Below are 21,860 nucleotides of genomic sequence, written 5' to 3'. Positions count from 1 at the left end.
TAGATCATCTTGACTGGTTTAGATTAATAATCTTTCATCCCCTGGGGTTTGAGAAGAGGAAGAGGCAACTTTCCTTCCTGAAATTAAAAGATCACAGGCTGCAATGTCTGGACTCTATTTAAACAGAATTATTAAGGGGGTTAAACTGGCTGTTGGTAATCCACAGACATCTGCCACCAAGAAGACAGCCAGGAAAAGATACCATAGGTGACTCTTTGTGAGGGAAGTTGTAACAGTTTAATTCACTATTAGAAATTTTTTTATTTCTGCTGAAGGTTGACTGAAATGAGCTGTATCTTGGTGTCTGAACTTAGATTTATATAACCTTATTTCTTCAGACTATAAAGAAAATTTTGAAAAAATGCTAATTAAGTAATGACCCTGTTGTTGCTTTTCTTTTAGGCTGATTCCATCAAAAATGGTGTTCAGCTTCTTTCCAGAGCCTATACTATTGATCCTAGCAACCCCATGGTATTGAACCACTTAGCAAATCACTTTTTCTTCAAAAAGGTAAGACAAGTCAATTTATTAAAGTTGTTTGCTTTTAAATCCTGTCTTGTTTTTCTGTTCTGCAGTTGATACTGTATTTTTTTTAACTTGGAAAAAAATTGACAATGTCAAGAGTTTTTTTCAAGTTAAAATGTATATTAGTTAATTTGGGGTGGGTATGTTTATTCATTCACTCTATTGATCCTTTATACTGTACCTAACACTGTAATAGAGACGTGGAGACCAGTAAGTTGTGGTTTCTGCACTCAGTTCAGTTTCATAGAAAACACAGACATGTAAACAAATGTAAATACAGAAATAAAGGTCTCTACCTTGCTGTGGTAGAGAAACGAAAGAGGAAGTGACCAAATGGTTAAGGAGGGTTTTCACCAAAAAGAAAAAGCTCTCGAACTAGATTTTTAGGAGGAGGTTTTTAGGTAGTTGAAAGGGGAAAGGGACAGATCTAGATTTAGTAAAAGCAGGGCATATGGTGGGCTCTCGTGATAGACGATGCATTGGATACAGATAGTGAGGCGCTTCTGTGATATAGGAGTTTGGACCTACTTATGCAGGCAACCAAGGAGTTGTTGAAGTTTTTATTTTCGCTCATTGATCAAGCTGTAATTTTTTTTTAAATTTTTATTTATTTATGATAGTCACACAGAGACAGAGAGAGAGAGAGAGCGGCAGAGACACAGGCAGAGGGAGAAGCAGGCTCCATGCACCAGGAGCCCGATGTGGGACTCGATCCCAGGTCTCTAGGATCGCGCCCTGGGCCAAAGGCAGGCGCCAAACCGCTGCGCCACCCAGGGATCCCTAAGCTGTAATTTTTAAAGTTGCCGTTAATTCTGTAGAAACAATGGTATTTTTGATTTCTTGAATACTAAATCAAATATTTCATTGACAGAGTTTTTATACAGTAAGTGAAAGTTTTACTCACCATGTGGAAACCAGGTACTAAACTGTGCTAAGAACTTTAATTAAATAGCAGTTTAGGCAAAAGTTCACAAAGCTATATCAATCCTTGTTAATGATAGCATATCACTCTTATTATTGCTATAAATATGCAGTCAATACTTACTAAATACCAAGTACTATTAAAAATGAATTCCATGGGGGTGCCTGTCTGGCTCAGTCAGAAGAGCATGTGACTCTTGACCTCAGGGCTGTGAGTTTGAGCTTCATGTGAGGTATAGAGATTACTTAATTAAATAAAACTTAAAAAAATATGCATTCCATGAATCTGTAGAACAGTCAGATAATCCTGAGGTAGTTAATATTATCTCCATTTTGTGGATGAATAATTGAAGCAAAGGTAATAGCCAAAGGTCACACAGCTATTAACCATGATGCTTTATTCCCTCTGGCTATAGGAGCATACTCCTCATTTCTAATGAATTCTAATGAACTTATATGCTGTAACTTTTATAGTATGAAAAGACAACTATTTAGAGAGAAGATGGAAAGGTATCTTATAAGTACTTGAAGTGTTACTGTTTCAGATAAAAGTTACACAAGTATGCTTTTTACTAAGAAGACAAAGGACCAATAATCCTAAATATTTGAATACATATTTAATAATCATTGCTCACAACTATTAGGAAAGCTTCCTTGAACCAAAAGAAAATTATTCAATTTTTATTTTTTTTTTCAATTTTTAATTTTTAATGCTAGTCACCCTTCCACTGCTGAAGAGAAAGTCTTGCTTTTAACATGCTCAAAACTTTTTTTAAAATTTTTTTTAATTTATTTTTTATTGGTGTTCAATTTACTAACATACAGAATAACCCCCAGTGCCCGAAACCCATTCACTCCCACCCCCCGCCCTTCTCCCCTTCTACCACCCCTAGTTTGTTTCCCAGAGTTAGCAGTCTTTACGTCTGTCTCCCTTTCTGATATTTCCCACACATTTCTTCTCCCTTCCCTTATATTCCCTTTCACTATTATTTATATTCCCCAAATGAATGAGAACATACAATGTTTGTCCTTCACCGACTGACTTACTTCACTCAGCATAATACCCTCCAGTTCCATCCACGTTGAAGCAAATGGTGGGTATTTGTCATTTCTAATAGCTGAGTAATATTCCACTGTATACATAAACCACATCTTCTTTATCCATTCATCTTTCGTTGGACACCGAGGCTCCTTCCACAGTTTGGCTATCGTGGCCATTGCTGCTATAAACATCGGGGTGCAGGTGTCCCGGCATTTCATTGCATTTGTATCTTTGGGGTAAATCCCCAACGGTGCAATTGCTGGGTTGTAGGGCAGGTCTATTTTTAACTGTTTGAGGAACCTCCACACAGTTTTCCAGAGTGGCTGCACCAGTTCACATTCCCACCAACAGTGTAAGAGGGTTCCCTTTTCTCCGCATCCTCTCCAACATTTGTTGTTTCCTGCCTTGTTAATTTGCCCCATTCTCACTGGTGTGAGGTGGTATCTCATTGTGGTTTTGTTTTTTTTTTTTTGTTTTGTTTTGTTTTGTTTTAATTTTTATTTATTATTTATGATAGTCACAGAGAGAGAGAGAGAGGCAGAGACACAGGCAGAGGGAGAAGCAGGCTCCATGCACTGGGAGCCTGATGTGGGATTCGATCCCGGGTCTCCAGGATCGCGCCCTGGGCCAAAGGCAGGCGCCAAACCGCTGCGCCACCCAGGGATCCCTCTCATTGTGGTTTTGATTTGTATTTCCCTGATGGCAAGTGATGCAGAGCATTTTCTCATATGCATGTTGGCCATGTCTATGTCTTCCTCTGTGAGATTTCTGTTCATGTCTTTTGCCCATTTCATGATTGGATTGTTTGTTTCTTTGGTGTTGAGTTTAATAAGTTCTTTATAGATCTTGGAAACTAGCCCTTTATCTGATACGTCATTTGCAAATATCTTCTCCCATTCTGTAGGTTGTCTTTTAGTTTTGTTGACTGTATCCTTTGCTGTGCAAAAGCTTCTTATCTTGATGAAGTCCCAATAGTTCATTTTTGCTTTTGTTTCTTTTGCCTTCGTGGATGTATCTTGCAAGAAGTTACTATGGCCGAGTTCAAAAAGGGTGTTGCCTGTGTTCTTCTCTAGGATTTTGATGGAATCTTGTGTCACATTTAGATCTTTCATCCATTTTGAGTTTATCTTTGTGTATGGTGAAAGAGAGTGGTCTAGTTTCATTCTTCTGCATGTGGATGTCCAATTTTCCCAGCACCATTTATTGAAGAGACTGTCTTTCTTCCAATGGATAGTCTTTCCTCCTTTATCGAATATTAGTTGACCATAAAGTTCAGGGTCCACTTCTGGATTCTCTATTCTGTTCCACTGATCTATGTGTCTGTTTTTGTGCCAGTACCACACTGTCTTGATGACCACAGCTTTGTAGTACAACCTGAAATCTGGCATTGTGATGCCCCCAGATATGGTTTTCTTTTTTAAAATTCCCCTGGCTATCGGGGTCTTTTCTGATTCCACACAAATCTTAAAATAATTTGTTCTAACTCTCTGAAGAAAGTCCACGGTATTTTGATAGGGATTGCATTAAATGTGTATATTGCCCTGGGTAACATTGACATTTTCACAATATTAATTCTGCCAATCCATGAGCATGGAATATTTTTCCATCTCTTTGTGTCTTCCTCAATTTCTTTCAGAAGTGTTCTATGGTTTTGAGGGTATAGATCCTTTACATCTTTGGTTAGGTTTATTCCTAGGTATCTTATGCTTTTGGGTGCAATTGTAAATGGGATTGACTCCTTAATTTCTGTTTCTTCAGTCTCATTGTTAGTGTATAGAAATGCCACTGATTTCTGGGCATTGATTTTGTATCCTGCCACGCTACCGAATTGCTGTATGAGTTCTAGCAATCTTGGGGTGGGGACTTTTGGGTTTTCTATGTAGAGTATCATGTCATCGGCGAAGAGGGAGAGTTTGACTTCTTCTTTGCCAATTTGAATGCCTTTAATGTCTTTTTGTTGTCTGATTGCTGAGGCTAGGACTTCCAGTACTATGTTGAACAGCAGTGGTGAGAGTGGACATCCCTGTCTTGTTCCTGATCTTAGGGGAAAGGCTCCCAGTGCTTCCCCATTGAGAATGATATTTGCTGTGGGCTTTTCATAGATGGCTTTTAAGATGTCGAGGAATGTTCCCTCTATCCCTACACTCTGAAGAGTTTTGATTAGAAATGGATGCTGTATTTTGTCAAATGCTTTCTCTGCATCTAATGAGAGGATCATATGGTTCTTGGTTTTTCTCTTGCTGATATGATGAATCACATTGATTGTTTTACGGGTGTTGAACCAGCCTTGTGTCCCAGGGATAAATCCTACTTGGTCATGGTGAATAATTTTCTTAATGTACTATTGGATCCTATTGGCCGGTATCTTGTTGAGAATTTTTGCATCCATGTTCATCAGGGATATTGGTCTGTAATTCTCCTTTTTGGTGGGGTCTTTGTCTGGTTTTGGAATTAAGGTGATGCTGGCCTCATAGAACGAATTTGGAAGTACTCCATCTCTTTCTATCTTTCCAAACAGCTTTAGGAGAATAGGTATGGTTTCTTCTTTAAACGTTTGATAAAATTCCCCTGGGAAGCCATCTGGCCCTGGACTCTTGTGTCTTGGGAGGTTTTTGATGACTGCTTCAATTTCCTCCCTGGTTATTGGCCTGTTCAGGTTTTCTATTTCTTCCTGTTCCAGTTTTGGTAGTTTGTGGCTTTCCAGGAATGCGTCCATTTCTCCTAGATTGCCTAATTTATTGGCGTATAGCTGTTCATAATATGTTTTTAAAATCGTTTGTATTTCCTTGGTGTTGGTAGTGATCTTTCCTTTCTCATTCATGATTTTATTAATTTGAGTCTTCTCTCTCTTCTTTTTAATAAGGCTGGCTAATGGTTTATCTATCTTATTAATTCTTTCAAAGAACCAACTCCTGGTTCTGTTGATCTGTTCCACAGTTCTTCTGGTCTCGATTTCGTTGAGTTCTGCTCGAATCTTTATTAACTCCCTTCTTCTCTTGGGTGTAGGATCTATTTGCTGTTTTTTCTCTAGCTCCTTTATGTTTAAGGTTAGCTTTTGTATTTGAGTTCTTTCCAGTTTTTGAATGGATGCTTGTATTGCGATGTATTTCCCCCTTAGGACTGCTTTTGCTGCATCCCAAAGATTTTGGATGGTTGTATCTTCATTCTCATTAGTTTCCATGAATCTTTTTAATTCTTCCTTAATTTCCTGGTTGACCCTTTCATCTTTTAGCAGGATGGTCCTTAACCTCCACGTGTTTGAGGTCCTTCCAAACTTCTTGTTGTGATTTAGTTCCAATTTCAAGGCATTATGGTCTGAGAATATGCAGGGGACGATCCCAATCTTTTGGTATTGGTTCAGACCCGATTTGTGACCCAATATGTGGTCTATTCTGGAGAAAGTTCCATGTGCACTTGAGAAGAATGTGTATTCAGTTGAGTTTGGATGTAAAGTTCTGTAGATATCTGTGAAATCCATCTGGTCCAGTGTATCATTTAAAGCTCTCGTTTCTTTGGAGATGTTGTGCTTAGAAGACCTATTGAGTATAGAAAGAGCTAGATTGAAGTCACCAAGTATAAGTGTATTGTTATCTAAGTATTTCTTCACTTTGGTTAATAATTGATTTATATATTTGGCAGCTCCCACATTCGGGGCATATATATTGAGGATTGTTAAGTCCTCTTGTTGAATAGATCCTTTAAGTATGATATAGTGTCCCTCTTCATCTCTCACTACAGTCTTTGGGGTAAATTTTAGTTTATCTGATATAAGGATGGCTACCCCTGCTTTCTTTTGAGGACCATTCGAATGGTAAATGGTTCTCCAACCTTTTATTTTCAGGCTGTAGGTGTCCTTCTGTCTAAAATGAGTCTCTTGTAGACAGCAAATAGATGGGTCCTGCTTTTTTATCCAGTCTGAAACCCTGCGCCTTTTGATGGGGTCATTAAGCCCGTTCACATTCAGAGTTACTATTGAGAGAGATGAATTTAGTGTCATCATGATAACTATTCAGTCCTTGTTTTTGTGGAATGTTCCACTGAACTTCTTCTTAAAGGGGAATTTTAAGAGTCCCCCTTAAAATTTCTTGCAGAGCTGGTTTGGAGGTCACATATTCTTTCAGCTGCTGCCTGTCTTGGAAGCTCTTTATCTCTCCTTCTATTTTGAATGAGAGCCTTGCTGGATAAAGTATTCTTGGTTGCATGTTCTTCTCATTTAGGACCCTGAATATATCCTGCCAGCCCTTTCTGGCCTGCCAGGTCTCTGTGGAGAGGTCTGCTGTTACCCTAATACTCCTCCCCATAAAAGTCAGGGATTTCTTGTCTCTTGCTGCTTTAATTATCTTCTCTTTATCTTTGGAATTTGCAAGCTTCACTATTAAATGTCGAGGTGTTGAACGGTTTTTATTGATTTTAGGGGGGGATCTCTCTATTTCCTGGATCTGAATGCCTGTTTCCCTTCCCAGATTAGGAAAGTTTTCAGCTAGAATTTGTTCAAATACATATTCTGGCCCTCTGGCCCTTTCGGCACCCTCGGGAATACCAATTAAACGTAGGTTTTTCTTCCTCAGGCTGTCGTTTATTTCCCTTAATCTATCTTCATGGTCTTTTAATTGTTTGTCTCTTTTTTCCTCAGTTTCCCTCTTTGCTATCAACTTGTCTTCTATGTCACTCACTCGTTCTTCCACCTCGTTAACCCTCATCGTTAGGACTTCTAGTTTGGATTGCATCTCATTCAATTGATTTTTAATTTCTGCCTGATTAGCTCTAAATTCTGCAGTCATGAAGTCTCTTGAGTCCTTTATACTTTTTTCTAGAGCCACCAGTAGCTGTATAATAGTGCTTCTGAATTGGCTTTCTGACATTGAATTGTAATCCAGATTTTGTAACTCTGTGGGAGAGAGGACTGTTTCTGATTCTTTCTTTTGAGGTGAGGTTTTCCTTCTAGTCATTTTGCTCAGTGCAGAGTGGCCAAAAGCAAGTTGTATTGGGAAAAGGAGAAAAAGAGAGGAGAGAAAGAAGGAAAGAAAAGAGAAAGAGAAAAAAAAGGAAGAAAAAAAAACAGAAAAAAAAGAAAAAGAGAAAGAAAAAGAAAGAAAGGAGAAAAAAGGGGTTGGGGGAAGGAAACAAATCAAAAAGCAAAACAAACAAAAAAAAAAAAAAGAAAAAAAACAAGAACCACGGGGGAGTATCTTCTGATTCTGTGTACTTTAAGTCCCTTGGCTTCCCCTGTAAGTTGTCAGTCAGTCTAGCTGGTCTTCTGGGGGAGGGGCCTGCTGTGCTGATTTTCAGGTGTTAGCACTTGGGGGAGCTGCTCTGCCCCCGCCTGGTGCAGGGCTCAGTGGGGGTTGTTTACCCGTGAGGCCGCAGGAGCAACAGCCCTAGTGGTGGGGCCAGCTCTGGAAACCTGGATTCAGCCCCCCGCAGTCACCACGGAGCTCTCGGTCTGCAGGGCCTGGAGGCTCCGGGGCGGGGCGGCTGATCTGCTCAGCTCGGGGCAGGAGCGTCCTTGCTGTCCTGGCCCCCCCCCCCCCCCTCCCGCCTCTGCCTATCCCAGGGGAGGCCGGATCCTGGGCTGTGTCCTGGCGCCCTGTGCTCCGGAGCCTGCGCTGTTGGATTCGCGCCGCCCGAGACCCCCGAGCTGCTCCTGGAACCGCGCAGCCCCCTCCACACGGAGCCTCTTCCTCTGCCCGAGCCCCTCCGAGCTGCTCCGGGTCCCCACGGGTCCCGCCGTGCGCGCTGCAGCCCTTAGGGAGCTCGGTGCACTCTCCTGGGCACTCTCCTGGGCAGTTGCTCTTACTGTCCCGGGGAGCCCGAGGGCATCCTCGCCCTCCTGGGTCCTGCTCCAACTCCCTGCGAGCCCCTTTCCGCCCGGGAAGGTTGGTGCAGCTCCTGCTCCTCCGGGACGGGGCTCTCCTGTCCTGGGGACACTCGCCCCGGCCTCAGCCCGGCTCCTCGCGGGGCCCCTCCCCCTTGGAGGCCTTTGTTTCTTTATTTCTTTTTCTTTTTATTTCTTTTTTTATCAAGGTCTTCCTACCTTGATAGAAGAGCAAACTCTTCTCACTGTAGCATTCCAGGTGTTCTCTCTTTAATTGTCAGGCCGAATTCATAGATTTTCAGGATAATTTGAAGGTTTTCTAGGTAATTTGGTGGAGACAGGTGATTTGGAGACCCTACTCTTCCGCCATCTTGCCGCTCAAAACTTTTTATATTGTATACATGAAATATGTAAATCAAGCCAGCCAATCTATTTGAGTGTTACTGAGCACCTGATATGTGATCAGCACTGTGAGGTCCTCTTGCACTGAATATATATCCTGAAGGTTTACAGAGCATGCTTATGTATTTTTTCTTAATTTGTCATTAGAGCAGCCCTAGGAGGTAGGCAGGATATTTCTATTTCACTTTCTATAGATAAGAAAATTGAAGTTCAGCAAAGTTAAGTAACATCATTTGCCAAAAATTCACTCAACTAGCAGGTAGTACAGTTGAATACAGTTGAGATGTATTTTAATTCTCTGCCCACCACACTACATTGCATCCCCTATAGAAGAATCATTTAGCTGGGAAGAAAAGGTATTATTACTTAACATCCCAGACACTTCAGTAATTAAATAATAAAGTGTGTTTAGAGATGGGAGCTATAGTGATTCCTGGAACAATTAACACAGACTTCTAGAAAGAATAGAGAATTGAGCTTGGTTTTTTGATCAGAAAGAGAAGCAGCTAGAATGCAAAGGGGATTAGGGGCAAAAATTGGGATGTGAGGTAGAATTGAGATCTGAATGAGGGTTTTAAAGTAAAAGGTAATCTTTAGTGTATTTTGTTAAATTTCAAAATGGAAATTCCCTAAAAAATGTGTCATGAGTGAAAGACTAATAAAAATAGAAAAATTAAAGTATATTCCAAACTCAACATTTGACTTTTACCCTCATCCCAGGGAACAATCTATAAATTTAACTAAGAGACTGTGCAACAAAATTCGAAATATAAAGTTTGAATCACTTGGTTCAAATTCAGGTACCACCATTGTATAGTTATGTGGCTTTGGGCAAAAAATTTTCTAAAACTTTAATTTCCTCACTTGTAAAACAAGAATAATACCTACTTCATAGGATTTGAGGAGTGGCAGTTATGACTAAATGTCATGTGCATATTAAATACTTAAGTAATGGAAAACAATTACTGTTAAAAAGCAGCAATCACACTATTATTCCTAATATTAAAAAAAAAAAAAAAAAGTTGAAACTGAGCATTGACCAAACAGAGGCTCTCCAGACCAGGTTACTAGTGAAATGGGTAAAACATATCCCTATTAAAACTATGCCTTGATGTATGAACTCTGACTTCCAGACTCTCAGGAGATTAGCTCTATAATCCAAATTAAGTAAGGTCTAATGGGAAAGTCATGACCCATGCATTCAAAGAGAGGTGAATTAAAATCCAGTTACTTAAGCTGCCCACCCTCATATGTTAGAACATTTCCCTTAGAGTCATAAAAATATTAAATTGAGAATCTAGCTTTTCCACCTTAGACAGCATACTTTATTTCTTTAAGCCTCCATTTCCCCATCAATAATGATACTCTTCACAGAGTTTTTGACTAAGGCTAGAATAAGTGTGTCATACCTACCACAGTGCTTAGTATATAATAGTTCTCAGTCAATTGTAACTGCTCCTTTTACTAGTAGTAAGGGATTTAACTCTTAGGTTTTCTCATCACAGAAGTAGTGCTGATACCTCAAAGGATTGTTACAGGATTAAATAAAGCAATAGATGTGTTGAGTAGATGTTAAGCTCTAGGTAAATGAATTTATCTGCAAGGGGAATAAGAAAAATGATTCTTAATTCTGGATACAACACTGTTATTATTAATTCAGTGAACACATTTTAAAAATGAAATTTGAGCCTTATGTGAGCCTTATGATTGAGACTGTTAGAGTTGTTTGAATTTACTCAATTTCTGGATCTCATTGTTCAGGATTATAGTAAAGTCCAGCACTTGGCTCTCCATGCATTCCATAATACAGAAGTGGAGGCTATGCAAGCAGAAAGTTGCTATCAGCTGGCTAGATCATTCCACGTTCAGGTACAATCATTTTAAATCTCTAAATATCTACTTCTTTTGTTTGATAGTTTTTCAAGTTTTTAAAAAATTTTTGTATGTCACAAAGAAGACAAACTTTTGTACATACTGTTGACCTTGTTTTATTTTCATTTTTTAGGAAGATTATGACCAAGCTTTCCAGTACTACTATCAAGCCACACAGTTTGCCTCATCCTCTTTTGTGCTGCCATTTTTTGGTTTGGGACAAATGTACATTTATCGAGGTGACAAAGAAAATGCATCTCAGTGCTTTGAGAAAGTTTTGAAAGCTTATCCTAATAATTATGAAACTATGAAAATTCTTGGATCGCTATATGCTGCCTCAGAAGATCAAGAAAAAAGAGATATTGCCAAGGTACATTTTAAAAAATTGTAGCCATTTTCTGTTAGTGATCACTAGACTGTCATGCCTCATTCTTGTTATTGCTAGTAGAGATATGATGGAAGCAGTTTTGTTAGCCGGGCTTGTTCCAGTTGAAATAACGAACAGTTGACGTATTAAACAAGGTAGAGTAGCTACCAATTTTTACTTTGACAGCCTGTAGTTTCTAGATTAAGCCTGCTTCAACTTAATGATCTCTGTTATCTCAGGGCCATTTGAAGAAGGTCACAGAACAGTATCCTGATGACGTTGAAGCTTGGATTGAATTGGCACAAATCTTAGAACAGACTGATATACAGGTATTTTAGCAATATTTTTGGTCTCCTACCTAATGTGTGTTTTGAAAGCATGGTGTAGTGTTTCTCCCTTTCATTTTCACTTACACCTTATTGTCTCCACTATGAAAAATACAGGGTGCCCTCTCAGCCTATGGAACAGCTACACGTATCCTTCAGGAGAAAGTGCAGGCCGATGTCCCGCCAGAGATTCTGAATAATGTGGGCGCCCTCCATTTTAGACTTGGAAATCTAGGGGAGGCAAAGGTAGGGAACTGGAAATAATCCCTTCTTATGTACTATCAGGTTTAATGCACACTATTTGAGATGTATCAACTGTTTTTTAACAATGTAATTTTCTTTTCTTACAGAAATATTTTTTGGCATCATTGGATCGTGCAAAGGCAGAAGCTGAGCATGATGAACACTATTATAATGCCATTTCTGTTACGACATCATACAATTTAGCCAGGCTGTATGAGGCAATGTGTGAATTCCATGAAGCAGAAAAACTCTATAAAAACATCTTACGGGAACATCCTAATTATGTTGACTGTAAGAATTGTAAACTTTTATATATATAAGATTTTATTTATTTATTCGTGAGAGATACAGAAAGAGAAAGGCAGAGACACAGGCAGAGGGAGAAGCAGGCTCCATGCAGGGAGCCCGACATGGGACTCGGTCCCGGGTCTCCAGGATCATGCCCTGGTCTGAAGGCGGCGCTAAACTGCTGAGCCACCTGGGCTGCCCATAAAGCTTTTTTTTTATGAATTAAAATTCCCACAACAGTAGCAAAAATTTAGCCTGAAAAAAAATCTTTCTTTGAACCAGTAGTTAAAAAATGTGAAGGTTATAATGTCCCCCTTTCCTTCAAACCAAATTTATGGCCTTAAAAAAAAGCAATGCAGCTTTACTTAAATTTATGGTAGAAAATAAAAGAAACAAAACAAGTTGAACCATATATTTCATGAGGTGAGCCAACCTCAGTGGGTCAGCTACCTTTATTAGACTTTGAACAACTCCTTGACTTACTTGATGATAGATGTACCTTTCTGATGCACCTGCTCTTATTTCATATTAACATTTTTGCAGTGTTTATAACAGTAAGAAAGAACACTGTCTTACTTTGAAATAACTATTACTAAAATGTCCTGCCTTGAATTTTTACACATTAGCCATTATAAAATTTGGGAAGTTTTTTTAATTAAAAATAATTGACAATAATATACTCCCCTTAAAAGAACTTGAAGCTATGATATTTTGACTCGGGTTATATCAGAAGCTATTAACTTGCCTCCCATCATGCTGTTATGGATGCAAAAGTGATTTAAAATAAATAAGATTTTAATTGAATGCCAGGCTGAACTTGAATTGGTTTGATAGATATAGGAAGCCATTATTAATTGCCTGAGGAGAGTGACATTTTCTGGAGAAAATAACAACTTAAATTTGTGTGACACTTTCTTACTATTCTTTAAGTGGAAGCCCACAGTTAGAGTCCAGATTTTCTAACTAGTAATCCATGCTTTCACTGTTTTGCCATATGACAAGCAGTGACAGTACTGTGCATCAGAAAGAAACTGGAAATAGAACAGCTGCAAGCTTTTCTAACTAGTGGTCCATGCTTTCACTGTTTTGCCATATGACAAGCAGTGACAGTACTGTGCATCAGAAAGAAACTGGAAATAGAACAGCTGCAAGCTTTTTAAATATCTTTGGTGGAGATAAGAACTTGGACTGGGGTGCTAGCATCGGGAATACAGTGGCAGAGAGAAATCTGAGATTTCAAACAGACTTGAGGGTGACAGAGTTGCTCTTTTGTTAGATTATTGTTAAATTATTAATTAGTTTAATGGGTGCTCAGTATTTTTTCACCTGTGGGATTTTTCTGTTCATCGTATGAATGTATTAAAATACAGTCATTTCAAAAGTATGACTTGGAAGTTAAGATCTTTTATAGCTAATACCTTAAATGTAAGAACTTTTAAATGTGTATTTTCAGGCTATCTGCGCCTGGGAGCTATGGCTAGAGATAAAGGAAATTTTTATGAGGCTTCAGATTGGTTTAAGGAAGCTCTTCAGATCAATCAGGTTGGTAGTATTAACTCTTAGGTTTGAAAAACAATTTTCTCACCTTTTTTTCCCTAGTAAATCATTTTTTTCATTTTATTTTTTTTTTCATTTTAATGTCTCGTATTTCTAATATCTTGACATCTCTGTTTTATTTTTACTTGTTAAAGATACTAGAGTGCAGAAGTCATCTAAACTTTTTGACTGTGGCCCACAGAAATAGATTTTACATCATAGCCTAGTATAGTTGTTTGTGTATACAAACAACTGAAGTGAAAGTTTTGCACATTTTTATGTGCTGTTGCTATGTGCTATACACTGATAACCCTATATTCCATTCTGTTGGATTTCTTACATTGATAATTACACACTAAATTGATTTTACAATTCATAAATCCATCTCCCCTCTGAATTTGTAAATGTAGCTTGTAAACTTCAGTAATCAGCTATCATAGAAAGGTGATTGATGTCTCTGAATCCAAATTACAGATTTTGCTTCTTTACATATGTGTGTTTCAGGACCATCCAGACGCTTGGTCTTTGATTGGTAACCTTCATTTAGCAAAACAAGAATGGGGTCCAGGACAGAAGAAATTTGAGAGGATATTAAAACAACCATCTACGCAGAGTGATACTTACTCTATGCTAGCTCTTGGCAACGTCTGGCTCCAAACTTTGCATCAGCCCACCCGAGATCGAGAAAAGGTATCTTCTTTTTGTCTCTCTCTTCTTTTTTGTCTCTTTAAAACAAAACTGGCACTTTATTCCTGTTTGAATTTTGTTCTATAATGTTTTTTTCTTTTTATAGGAAAAACGTCATCAAGACCGTGCTCTGGCCATCTATAAACAAGTACTCCGAAATGATGCAAAGAATCTGTATGCTGCTAATGGCATAGGTAAAGACAAATCCCTAGTGATTTGTGAAATAAGTGCTTTCAAAGGAATGTTTGTAGATTGTAATTTCTCCCTAAAAGTAATAATATAGTTGTTCTAAAATAGGACTTTTAGTTTTTCTGGCTACAATTAGAAAATTCTCAAATGTGAACCTTTTTATAATTTTAGGAGCTGTTTTGGCCCACAAAGGATATTTTCGTGAAGCTCGTGATGTATTTGCCCAAGTAAGAGAAGCAACAGCAGATATCAGTGATGTGTGGTTAAACCTAGCACACATCTACGTGGAACAGAAGCAATATATTAGTGCCGTTCAGATGGTAATATCTTTCAAGATATTTTTGTATTATGTTCATTGTTGAACAAATGTTTTCTTAACTATTCTGGCCCTGTCATGGAACTGGGTGCTATGTCTTGTGGTACTGTGTCTATTCAGAGACTTATAATCGTATAATGTTAAGGCCAATCTTCAGTGTCTAGAGACATGAGTCCTGGTTCACCCTTAACCGCATGCCTTGGGCAAGGGATATCCTCTCTGATCCATTTTCCCCATTTATAAAATGGAGATCATAAACTCACAGAATTGTGTGAGGATCCAGTATGAAAAGTACTGGATACCATACTTGGCACAAACATGCCTAGTATATCAGTAAGTACCCAGAAGATAGGAGGATTTAATATTTGTTTGCTTGTCTTAGACTCATCTTTCTTCGATGGGAGAACTGAGTTTCAGAAAGGTTAAATGACATTTTGGAAAGAAAGAAAAAACTCCATGAGGATTAGTTTTCATCACTATAGAATTTTGTTAGGCTTTTCCTATTTGTGGAGTGCTTGAATTTGCAGTAGAATAAAGTCATATTTAGCATCTAGGAGTGCCTGGTTGTCTCAGTTGGTAGATCTCAGTGTCGTGAGTTTAAAATATTTTAAAAAATGATATTTAGCATCTATAGCATATTAGAAAGTAAAGCAGTTCTTAGACTCTATGGGAAATTAGTATGGTCAGGAAAAACAAGGTTCTTAGCAGAAGTACAAGACAATTGCAGTCCGTCCAGGTTCCTGGAAGTGGCTAACCTATTTTCTAGGAAGGGTGGGTATTACCAAAATCATATATTTGAAAGGTACTAGTTAGAAGGATTTATGGAATCCAGACTGCATATGGTAGCTCAGGTTGTTTTTGGAGGTGGGCCTTCCTGATCTGCCAAATGATAATGTGGCCTTTAAAAAATGCAAATTGATTACTAGGGATACTCAAGGGGAAACTCTAACTACCTTCCATGAAAAAGATCTCACCGATGACAAGATAGGTTCCATGGTCAAAAAGTAGAGTATTCATGACAAAATTGGCACTAGTGTTGTTATATGTTGGTTTTACCAAGAAGTTAACCAGACGGGATCCCTGGGTGGCGCAGCGGTTTGGCGCCTGCCTTTGGCCCAGGGCGCTATCCTGGAGACCCGGGATCGAATCCCACGTCGGGCTCCCGGTGCATGGAGCCTGCTTCTCCCTCTGCCTGTGTCTCTGCGCCTCTCTCTCTCTCTCTGTGACTATCATAAATAAATGAAAATTAAAAAAAAAATTAAAAAAAAAAAAAAGTTAACCAGAACTGTGAGATTCACATGCTCATTGCCAGTAGGTTCCACCGATCCTAAAGAAGGATGGTAGAGAATATATCCCAAAGGAGTAAGGTGTGTGACTTTTAATAAGTTGTCAATAAGCTGATTCTGGATAGCATTGCTAGAGAGAGATAAAAAAGGCCATCCAGTCTATTTATCCTTTCAGTGCTGGTCTGAGTTTCAAATGGAAAAACTATTTTGAGTATCTAGTCTTGGGGGATTTTTTTGAATTAGATTTTCATGTTGTAGAAATGTATCCTGGTGAATGTCAAAAATCATTCTCAAATTATTCTTTAAAATTAACCATTCAAAGGGTAAAACACCTTTTAAAATCGCTTAAAATCTTGTTACATGATCACAATGTCGTTTAATCCCTATTGTATTTTATCTGACTTTTTCTTTTATTATAGTATGAAAACTGCCTCAGAAAGTTCTATAAGCATCAGAACACGGAAGTTGTGCTATATTTGGCCCGGGCCCTCTTCAAGTGTGGCAAGTTACAGGAATGCAAACAGACTTTGCTAAAGGTAAAAAGGAAAACTCGTTTTTCTCATGTAATTCTCTACTGCATTGTATTTTTTTTTTTAATTCTATTTCATGCGTTCATGTACCTAACAATCTATTTGGCTAAAATCTTTTTCATGTTATTAGATTATATGAAATATTTGTTTTGTTTCTTTTTTTTTTTTTTTTTTTGTTGTTGTTGTTGTTGTTTTGTTTCTTATTTATAGGCTAGACATGTGGCACCCAGTGATACAGTACTTATGTTTAATGTGGCCTTGGTCCTGCAAAGATTAGCTACCTCTGTTCTAAAGGATGAAAAGAGTAATCTGAAGGAAGTACTTAATGCTGTGAAAGAACTGGAGCTTGCACATAGGTAAAGATTTTGTGGAAACAACTTTTGAAATGCTTTGTTTCTGTAAATCCATTTGTCTCAAAAGGTGCTGAAAATCACTTCCTTCAAGAGAATCTTTTTTATTAAGAACCCTTCCAGTGATTTTTAAGCCAAAGTGGACAGTTGCCACCAGGTGGCGCCAAACTGTGGCCAAGATCCTGCCAGATTTAGATCCTGTAGCCTCCCCTAGAACTAGTTGGCTAGCTTTGCAAGCTTGCCCTAGATTTTCATAATCTGACAATAAAATGACCCAGCATTTTACACAATTGAAATTTTTAGACTCCACTTATGTTGGTTTTATTACTTAATACTGTTATGTCTTTCATGGGATATTAATTTTCATTGGGCTAAGATTATTAAGGCCTGGCCTCTTAAATATTGAATAGGTTTATTCATCTTAGCTCTAAATTTATGTATAGGATTTATTTGGTAATTTCAGTATGTGGTGAAATCAAAGCCTGACATCTCTTCAGGTTTTGTCCAACTATAATTAAGTTCTTACATAAGCATTTCTTGCCTTGCCTGATACATTGGTTCTGTCTTCATGGCCTACACCTCCTAACCTCCATGCTGACATATTTAGTAAATACAGTGTTTAGTAAATCTTTGTTGCTTGAGGTTATTTTTGGTTATTTATGAATTTATTGATGATATTAATATGAGTACTTAACTTTGTGAACTTTTTTTTATTAAACATATTGAGTGTTATTGATGAGTCTTTTTCTCAGTGTGTTTCATATATAATTTTATTGAAATGATAGCCTTTCATGTATCCGTTAGGTTCATGTAAGTCAGTCAATATATAAACCTAGTCTCAGACTATTTTTATAGAGTGGATTAAAAATGTAAAGGGCCTATTTCATTAGAATTTTTTTTTAAATGAACTGTTTTATTTTCTCATTCCATTTAGATATTTCAGTTACTTGAGTAAAGTGGGAGATAAAATGAGATTCGATTTGGCCCTTGCTGCTACAGAAGCCAGGTAATGTTACTACTTATGGCAGGTGACTGGGTGAGGCAATGTGGTACCTATGTGCACTGGGTAGCCTTCCAGGGGTCAGTGTTTCCCACTCCTGTGCATCTCCCCAGCCTGATACAAGGCTTTTTTCTGAGAGCCCTTCCAGGGAATATGACAAAATCAGTGTAGTACAAGTATTTAAGTTGTATGGAGAAAATACTTTTCTATCTATTCTGGTTCTTTGAGTCCCATGTGAAGATAATGTTGAAAATCTTTACATCTATGCTTGGAGAGGACACTTATAATTTGGAAAGTTACTATAGTTTGACAGTATTGACTTTTGAGAAACTAAGTTAATTTTGCTAATTAAAATATCTCTTAGATATCAACTAATGATCTTCAGACTTTTCAGTTTGTGTAAGGAAAACAGATGTTCTGAGGTTTTGAACAAAAAGTGGACTAACTGCATTCATGTTTCTCTATATCTACAATGTTATAGGCAGTGCTCTGACTTGTTGAGCCAGGCCCAGTACCATGTGGCTCGGGCACGTAAACAAGATGAAGAAGAAAGGGAGTTACGGGCCAAACAAGAGCAAGAAAAGGAACTGTTAAGGCAGAAACTTCTTAAAGAACAGGTATTTGTTGTGTTTTCAGTTATACTAGAACTAAAGAATTATGTGCATACATGCCCCTTGTATGCTAAAAAAGAAGTTGTTCTGATGGTAGTCATGATATTTTGTCAACAGAACATTTTGATACAGTTTTTTTCTACTCTTTTTTCCTCATAGGAAGAGAAACGTCTCAGAGAAAAGGAAGAGCAAAAGAAACTTTTGGAACAGCGGGCCCAGTATGTAGAGAAGACCAAAAACATTCTTATGTTTACTGGAGAGACTGAAGCAACAAAAGAAAAGAAAAGAGGTGGTGGTGGTGGACGGGTAAGATAGAACTCCTGCTAATACTGATGGCCCCAGTCCCTGTCATTTGACTCTCAGAAGTAAATATAATCGGCTGTATTTACACAGTGCTTGGTTCTTAAGTTTGACTTCCTCCTTTGTTAAGAGACAGTCTTCCAGCACGGTGTTTTCAGTGGTATCCAGTATTTAGAAATGCATTCCAATGTCGGTCCCATATGCTGTACCTTGTAGTGGCCTAGGTAGCTGATGATTTTTGACATTAGGGTGATTCATCCTAATTAGAAGTCTTTAACATTGGGCCTCATCAAGCACCCCTTCCTTTGGACTTTATAAAAGGAAAAAAAAAAAAAAAAAAGATCCTTCATTTGTCAAATGACTGATAGGATCTGGCCTCATTCCACCAGCTAGGAGAAAACTGATTGTAGTCTTGTTTGGTTTTCAGCGTTCTAAAAAGGGAGGAGAGTTTGACGAATTTGTCAATGATGATACGGACGATGACCTGCCTATATCCAAAAAGAAGAAGAGAAGAAAGGGCAGTGGTAGTGAACAAGAAGGCGAAGAAGAGGAGGGTGGTGAGAGAAAGAAGAAAAAGAGGAGAAGGTATTATTAGTGTGTTGTGAAGGGCCTTACAAAGGTGACAAATGACCTTTCACCTTCTGAATCTTTCTTGTATTAGAATTTGCCTGTGAATCTTCCCCTTCCCATTTGCTGTTAAGATAAGTGGTATCCTGCCCGTCTGTCACCTTGAGGTGCCCCTGAGCTGTCCTGTTCGTCTCTCGTCCAGGAATCTCCAGTCAGCTGTCTTAGCAAGGCTGTTCTTCCCAGTCCTTGGCCACCTTTCCTTGGGGGAGAACCTAATGAATTCATTCAGACACAGACCTGTGGGATGGAAGCTATGATAGGACATTAGTAGGCCTGGAATGAGTAGCTGGGAAGAAAGGAGAGGAAGGATGTAAGGTCTGAGGCCTGGGTCTTCTGTCACAGTCTCTGTGCCTCCACCAAGTACAAGATTCAAGCTTATCTTAGATTAATAAGAGGACTTAACAGAGACTTAATTATTTGGTAGACATCACGTAAATCCATGGTTTTTGCAGATTCCTGAACTGTGTGTAGCAGTTGTAAATTAGGGCCTCTGCTCTTGAGGAGTGGACAGTATGGTTGAAGAGGGTATCTACTCTGAGTAGTGTTCAAAATGAATATATGTTGATGACAAAGTAGTCTTAGGCTTTCTATGTATGAGTGGATCTTGACAGACTTTCTCTTGTCCACTATGTAAGACCTCCAAAGGGAGAAGAAGGATCTGATGATGATGAAACAGAAAATGGCCCAAAACCGAAAAAGCGCCGTACCCCGAGAGCGGAGAAGAAGAAGGCTGTAAGTTTATAATACTGTGGTTTTCATTCCCGTCGTAGGCAGGAGGGGCTACACTGTACCAGAATACATTCTTTCCCTACAGTTTCTTCAAGCACAAATGCTTCTTTTTGAAGTGTATTTGTTGCTATTTGATTGTTATCATTACACTGCAAACTTAGTTAACAGGATGTCCTAATGTAACCTAAAAGTCTTGAATAATCTGTTATGTTTGGTCTTCTTTCTTTAGCCCAAGCCAGAACGTCTGCCTCCTTCAATGAAGGGCAAAATAAAATCGAAAGCCATAATATCATCAAGTGATGATTCTTCAGACGAAGATAAACTTAAAATTGCCGATGAAGGGTAGGAATTGTTTCCTTAGTGTACTTTCTAATGAAAGATAAGAGTGGTCACTGTGCCATAATGACTTCTTTTCAGCCTCTTAGAATGTCAAAGCTGGGGATGCCTGGATGGCTCAGTGGTTAAGTATCTGCCTTCAGTCGGGTTGTGATCCCGGGGTCCTGGGATTGAGTCCCGTGTCAGGCTCCTTTGCTCAGCGGGGAGCCTGCTTCTCCCTCTGCCTGCCACTTACCCTACTTGCCTGCTTACCTCTCTCTCTCTCTGATAAATATATAGAATCTTTAAAAAATATATATCATAGCTGGAAGAAACCTAAGCACACATCTTATTCAAACCCTGTCATTTTCTCCTGTCATGTTTGTCCCTCAGAGAAGAAAACCTATTTTGAAATATTTTATTTGTGGGTATTATGTGAAATTTCTTGGATAGCATCCATCTATTTTTTTTAGTAGTGAAACTTTATTTTATTTTATTTTTTTTTATTTTTTTTTTATTTTTTTAGTAGTGAAACTTTATTATATTTTATTGTTATTATTATTTTTTGCTGTTTTTTTATTATTTAAATTGTAGGGAGTTAACATACAGTGCAATATTGGTTTCTGGAGTAGAATTCAGTGATTCATCGCTTACATACAACACCCAGTGCTCATTACAAGTGCACTCCTTAATACCCATCACCCATCTAGCCCATCCCCCATCAACCTCCTTCCATCAACCCTCAATTTGTTTTCTGTTGTTAAGAGTGTCTTATGGCTTGTTTCCTTCTCTCCTTTTTTTCTTTTCCTCCTTCCCATATGTTCATCTGTTTTCTTTCTTAAATGTCACATATGAGTGAGATCATATGGTATTTGTCTTTCTCTGATTGACTTATTTCACAGCCTAATATACTCTAGCTCTGGCTGGCATCCTTTTTTTTTTTTTTTTTTTTTTTCCGGATGGCATCTTTCTAAATGGAGTGTATCACTCTGGTATACTACCAGACTGGCTAAAACTGTTATGAATAGCCTGATCCTGGTCACATGGAGATAGGATTTTCTTGACCGTGTCCTTCATTGTCAGGCAATGGTGACTCAGCTCTGCCTGCTTCGTGAAGGGCTTATCCTAGACTGCTTTTCTAGTACTCTCCTTTAGCTCATGGCACACCTGGAAAAGCAGTATTTGGTTTTACTTGTCCTAAACTTGACCCTCAAGCTGGAGGTTCTTCCCAATGTGGATTCACAGACTGGGACTCAGTGCTGTACCACATGGTATATTTATTATTTATATATATTCCAATGGCTGTCATTTCATTCATTCCACGGTCATTTGAGCATACACTAAGAATTCCATGAGACAGTGTGCTGAGTGCTGAGGATACAGAGGAAAGAGTCATAGCTCTGCCCTTAAGGAGTTTATGCTTTAGAGGCAATGGAGAACAACAGATAAACCAAAAACATTATCGTTGGATAAGTGTTATCACTTACGGTTTCATTTATTACTCTCTGGAGACTATACCTATTCTGGAGCTGAGGGTAGGGTTGTAAGAGACATGCTTTGTAAAAGACTGTTTGAGTTGAGTC

The 21,860-nt window shown here is 38.4% G+C and overlaps 1 protein-coding gene across 1 annotated transcript in view; it reads left to right on the top strand.

The window, feature by feature from the left end:
- CTR9 (CTR9 homolog, Paf1/RNA polymerase II complex component) overlaps window positions 1-21,860 on the top strand; it is a 34,023-nt gene that overhangs the window by 10,028 nt on the left and 2,135 nt on the right. The window contains exons 7-24 of the mRNA XM_072794075.1: window positions 403-510; window positions 10,467-10,574; window positions 10,711-10,947; window positions 11,184-11,273; window positions 11,388-11,516; window positions 11,621-11,804; window positions 13,255-13,343; window positions 13,842-14,027; window positions 14,131-14,218; window positions 14,385-14,533; window positions 16,235-16,351; window positions 16,556-16,701; window positions 17,630-17,701; window positions 18,177-18,312; window positions 18,466-18,612; window positions 19,034-19,191; window positions 19,869-19,965; window positions 20,192-20,304. Of these exons, the coding sequence (XP_072650176.1) occupies window positions 403-510; window positions 10,467-10,574; window positions 10,711-10,947; window positions 11,184-11,273; window positions 11,388-11,516; window positions 11,621-11,804; window positions 13,255-13,343; window positions 13,842-14,027; window positions 14,131-14,218; window positions 14,385-14,533; window positions 16,235-16,351; window positions 16,556-16,701; window positions 17,630-17,701; window positions 18,177-18,312; window positions 18,466-18,612; window positions 19,034-19,191; window positions 19,869-19,965; window positions 20,192-20,304 (2,354 nt within the window). The remainder of the gene's footprint in view (window positions 1-402; window positions 511-10,466; window positions 10,575-10,710; window positions 10,948-11,183; window positions 11,274-11,387; window positions 11,517-11,620; window positions 11,805-13,254; window positions 13,344-13,841; window positions 14,028-14,130; window positions 14,219-14,384; window positions 14,534-16,234; window positions 16,352-16,555; window positions 16,702-17,629; window positions 17,702-18,176; window positions 18,313-18,465; window positions 18,613-19,033; window positions 19,192-19,868; window positions 19,966-20,191; window positions 20,305-21,860) is intronic.

The sequence above is a fragment of the Canis lupus genome, chromosome 23 (genome assembly GCF_048164855.1).
Source record: "Canis lupus baileyi chromosome 23, mCanLup2.hap1, whole genome shotgun sequence".
NCBI classification, from domain to species: Eukaryota; Metazoa; Chordata; class Mammalia; order Carnivora; family Canidae; genus Canis; species Canis lupus.
This window is presented reverse-complemented; position numbering and strand designations above follow the sequence as displayed.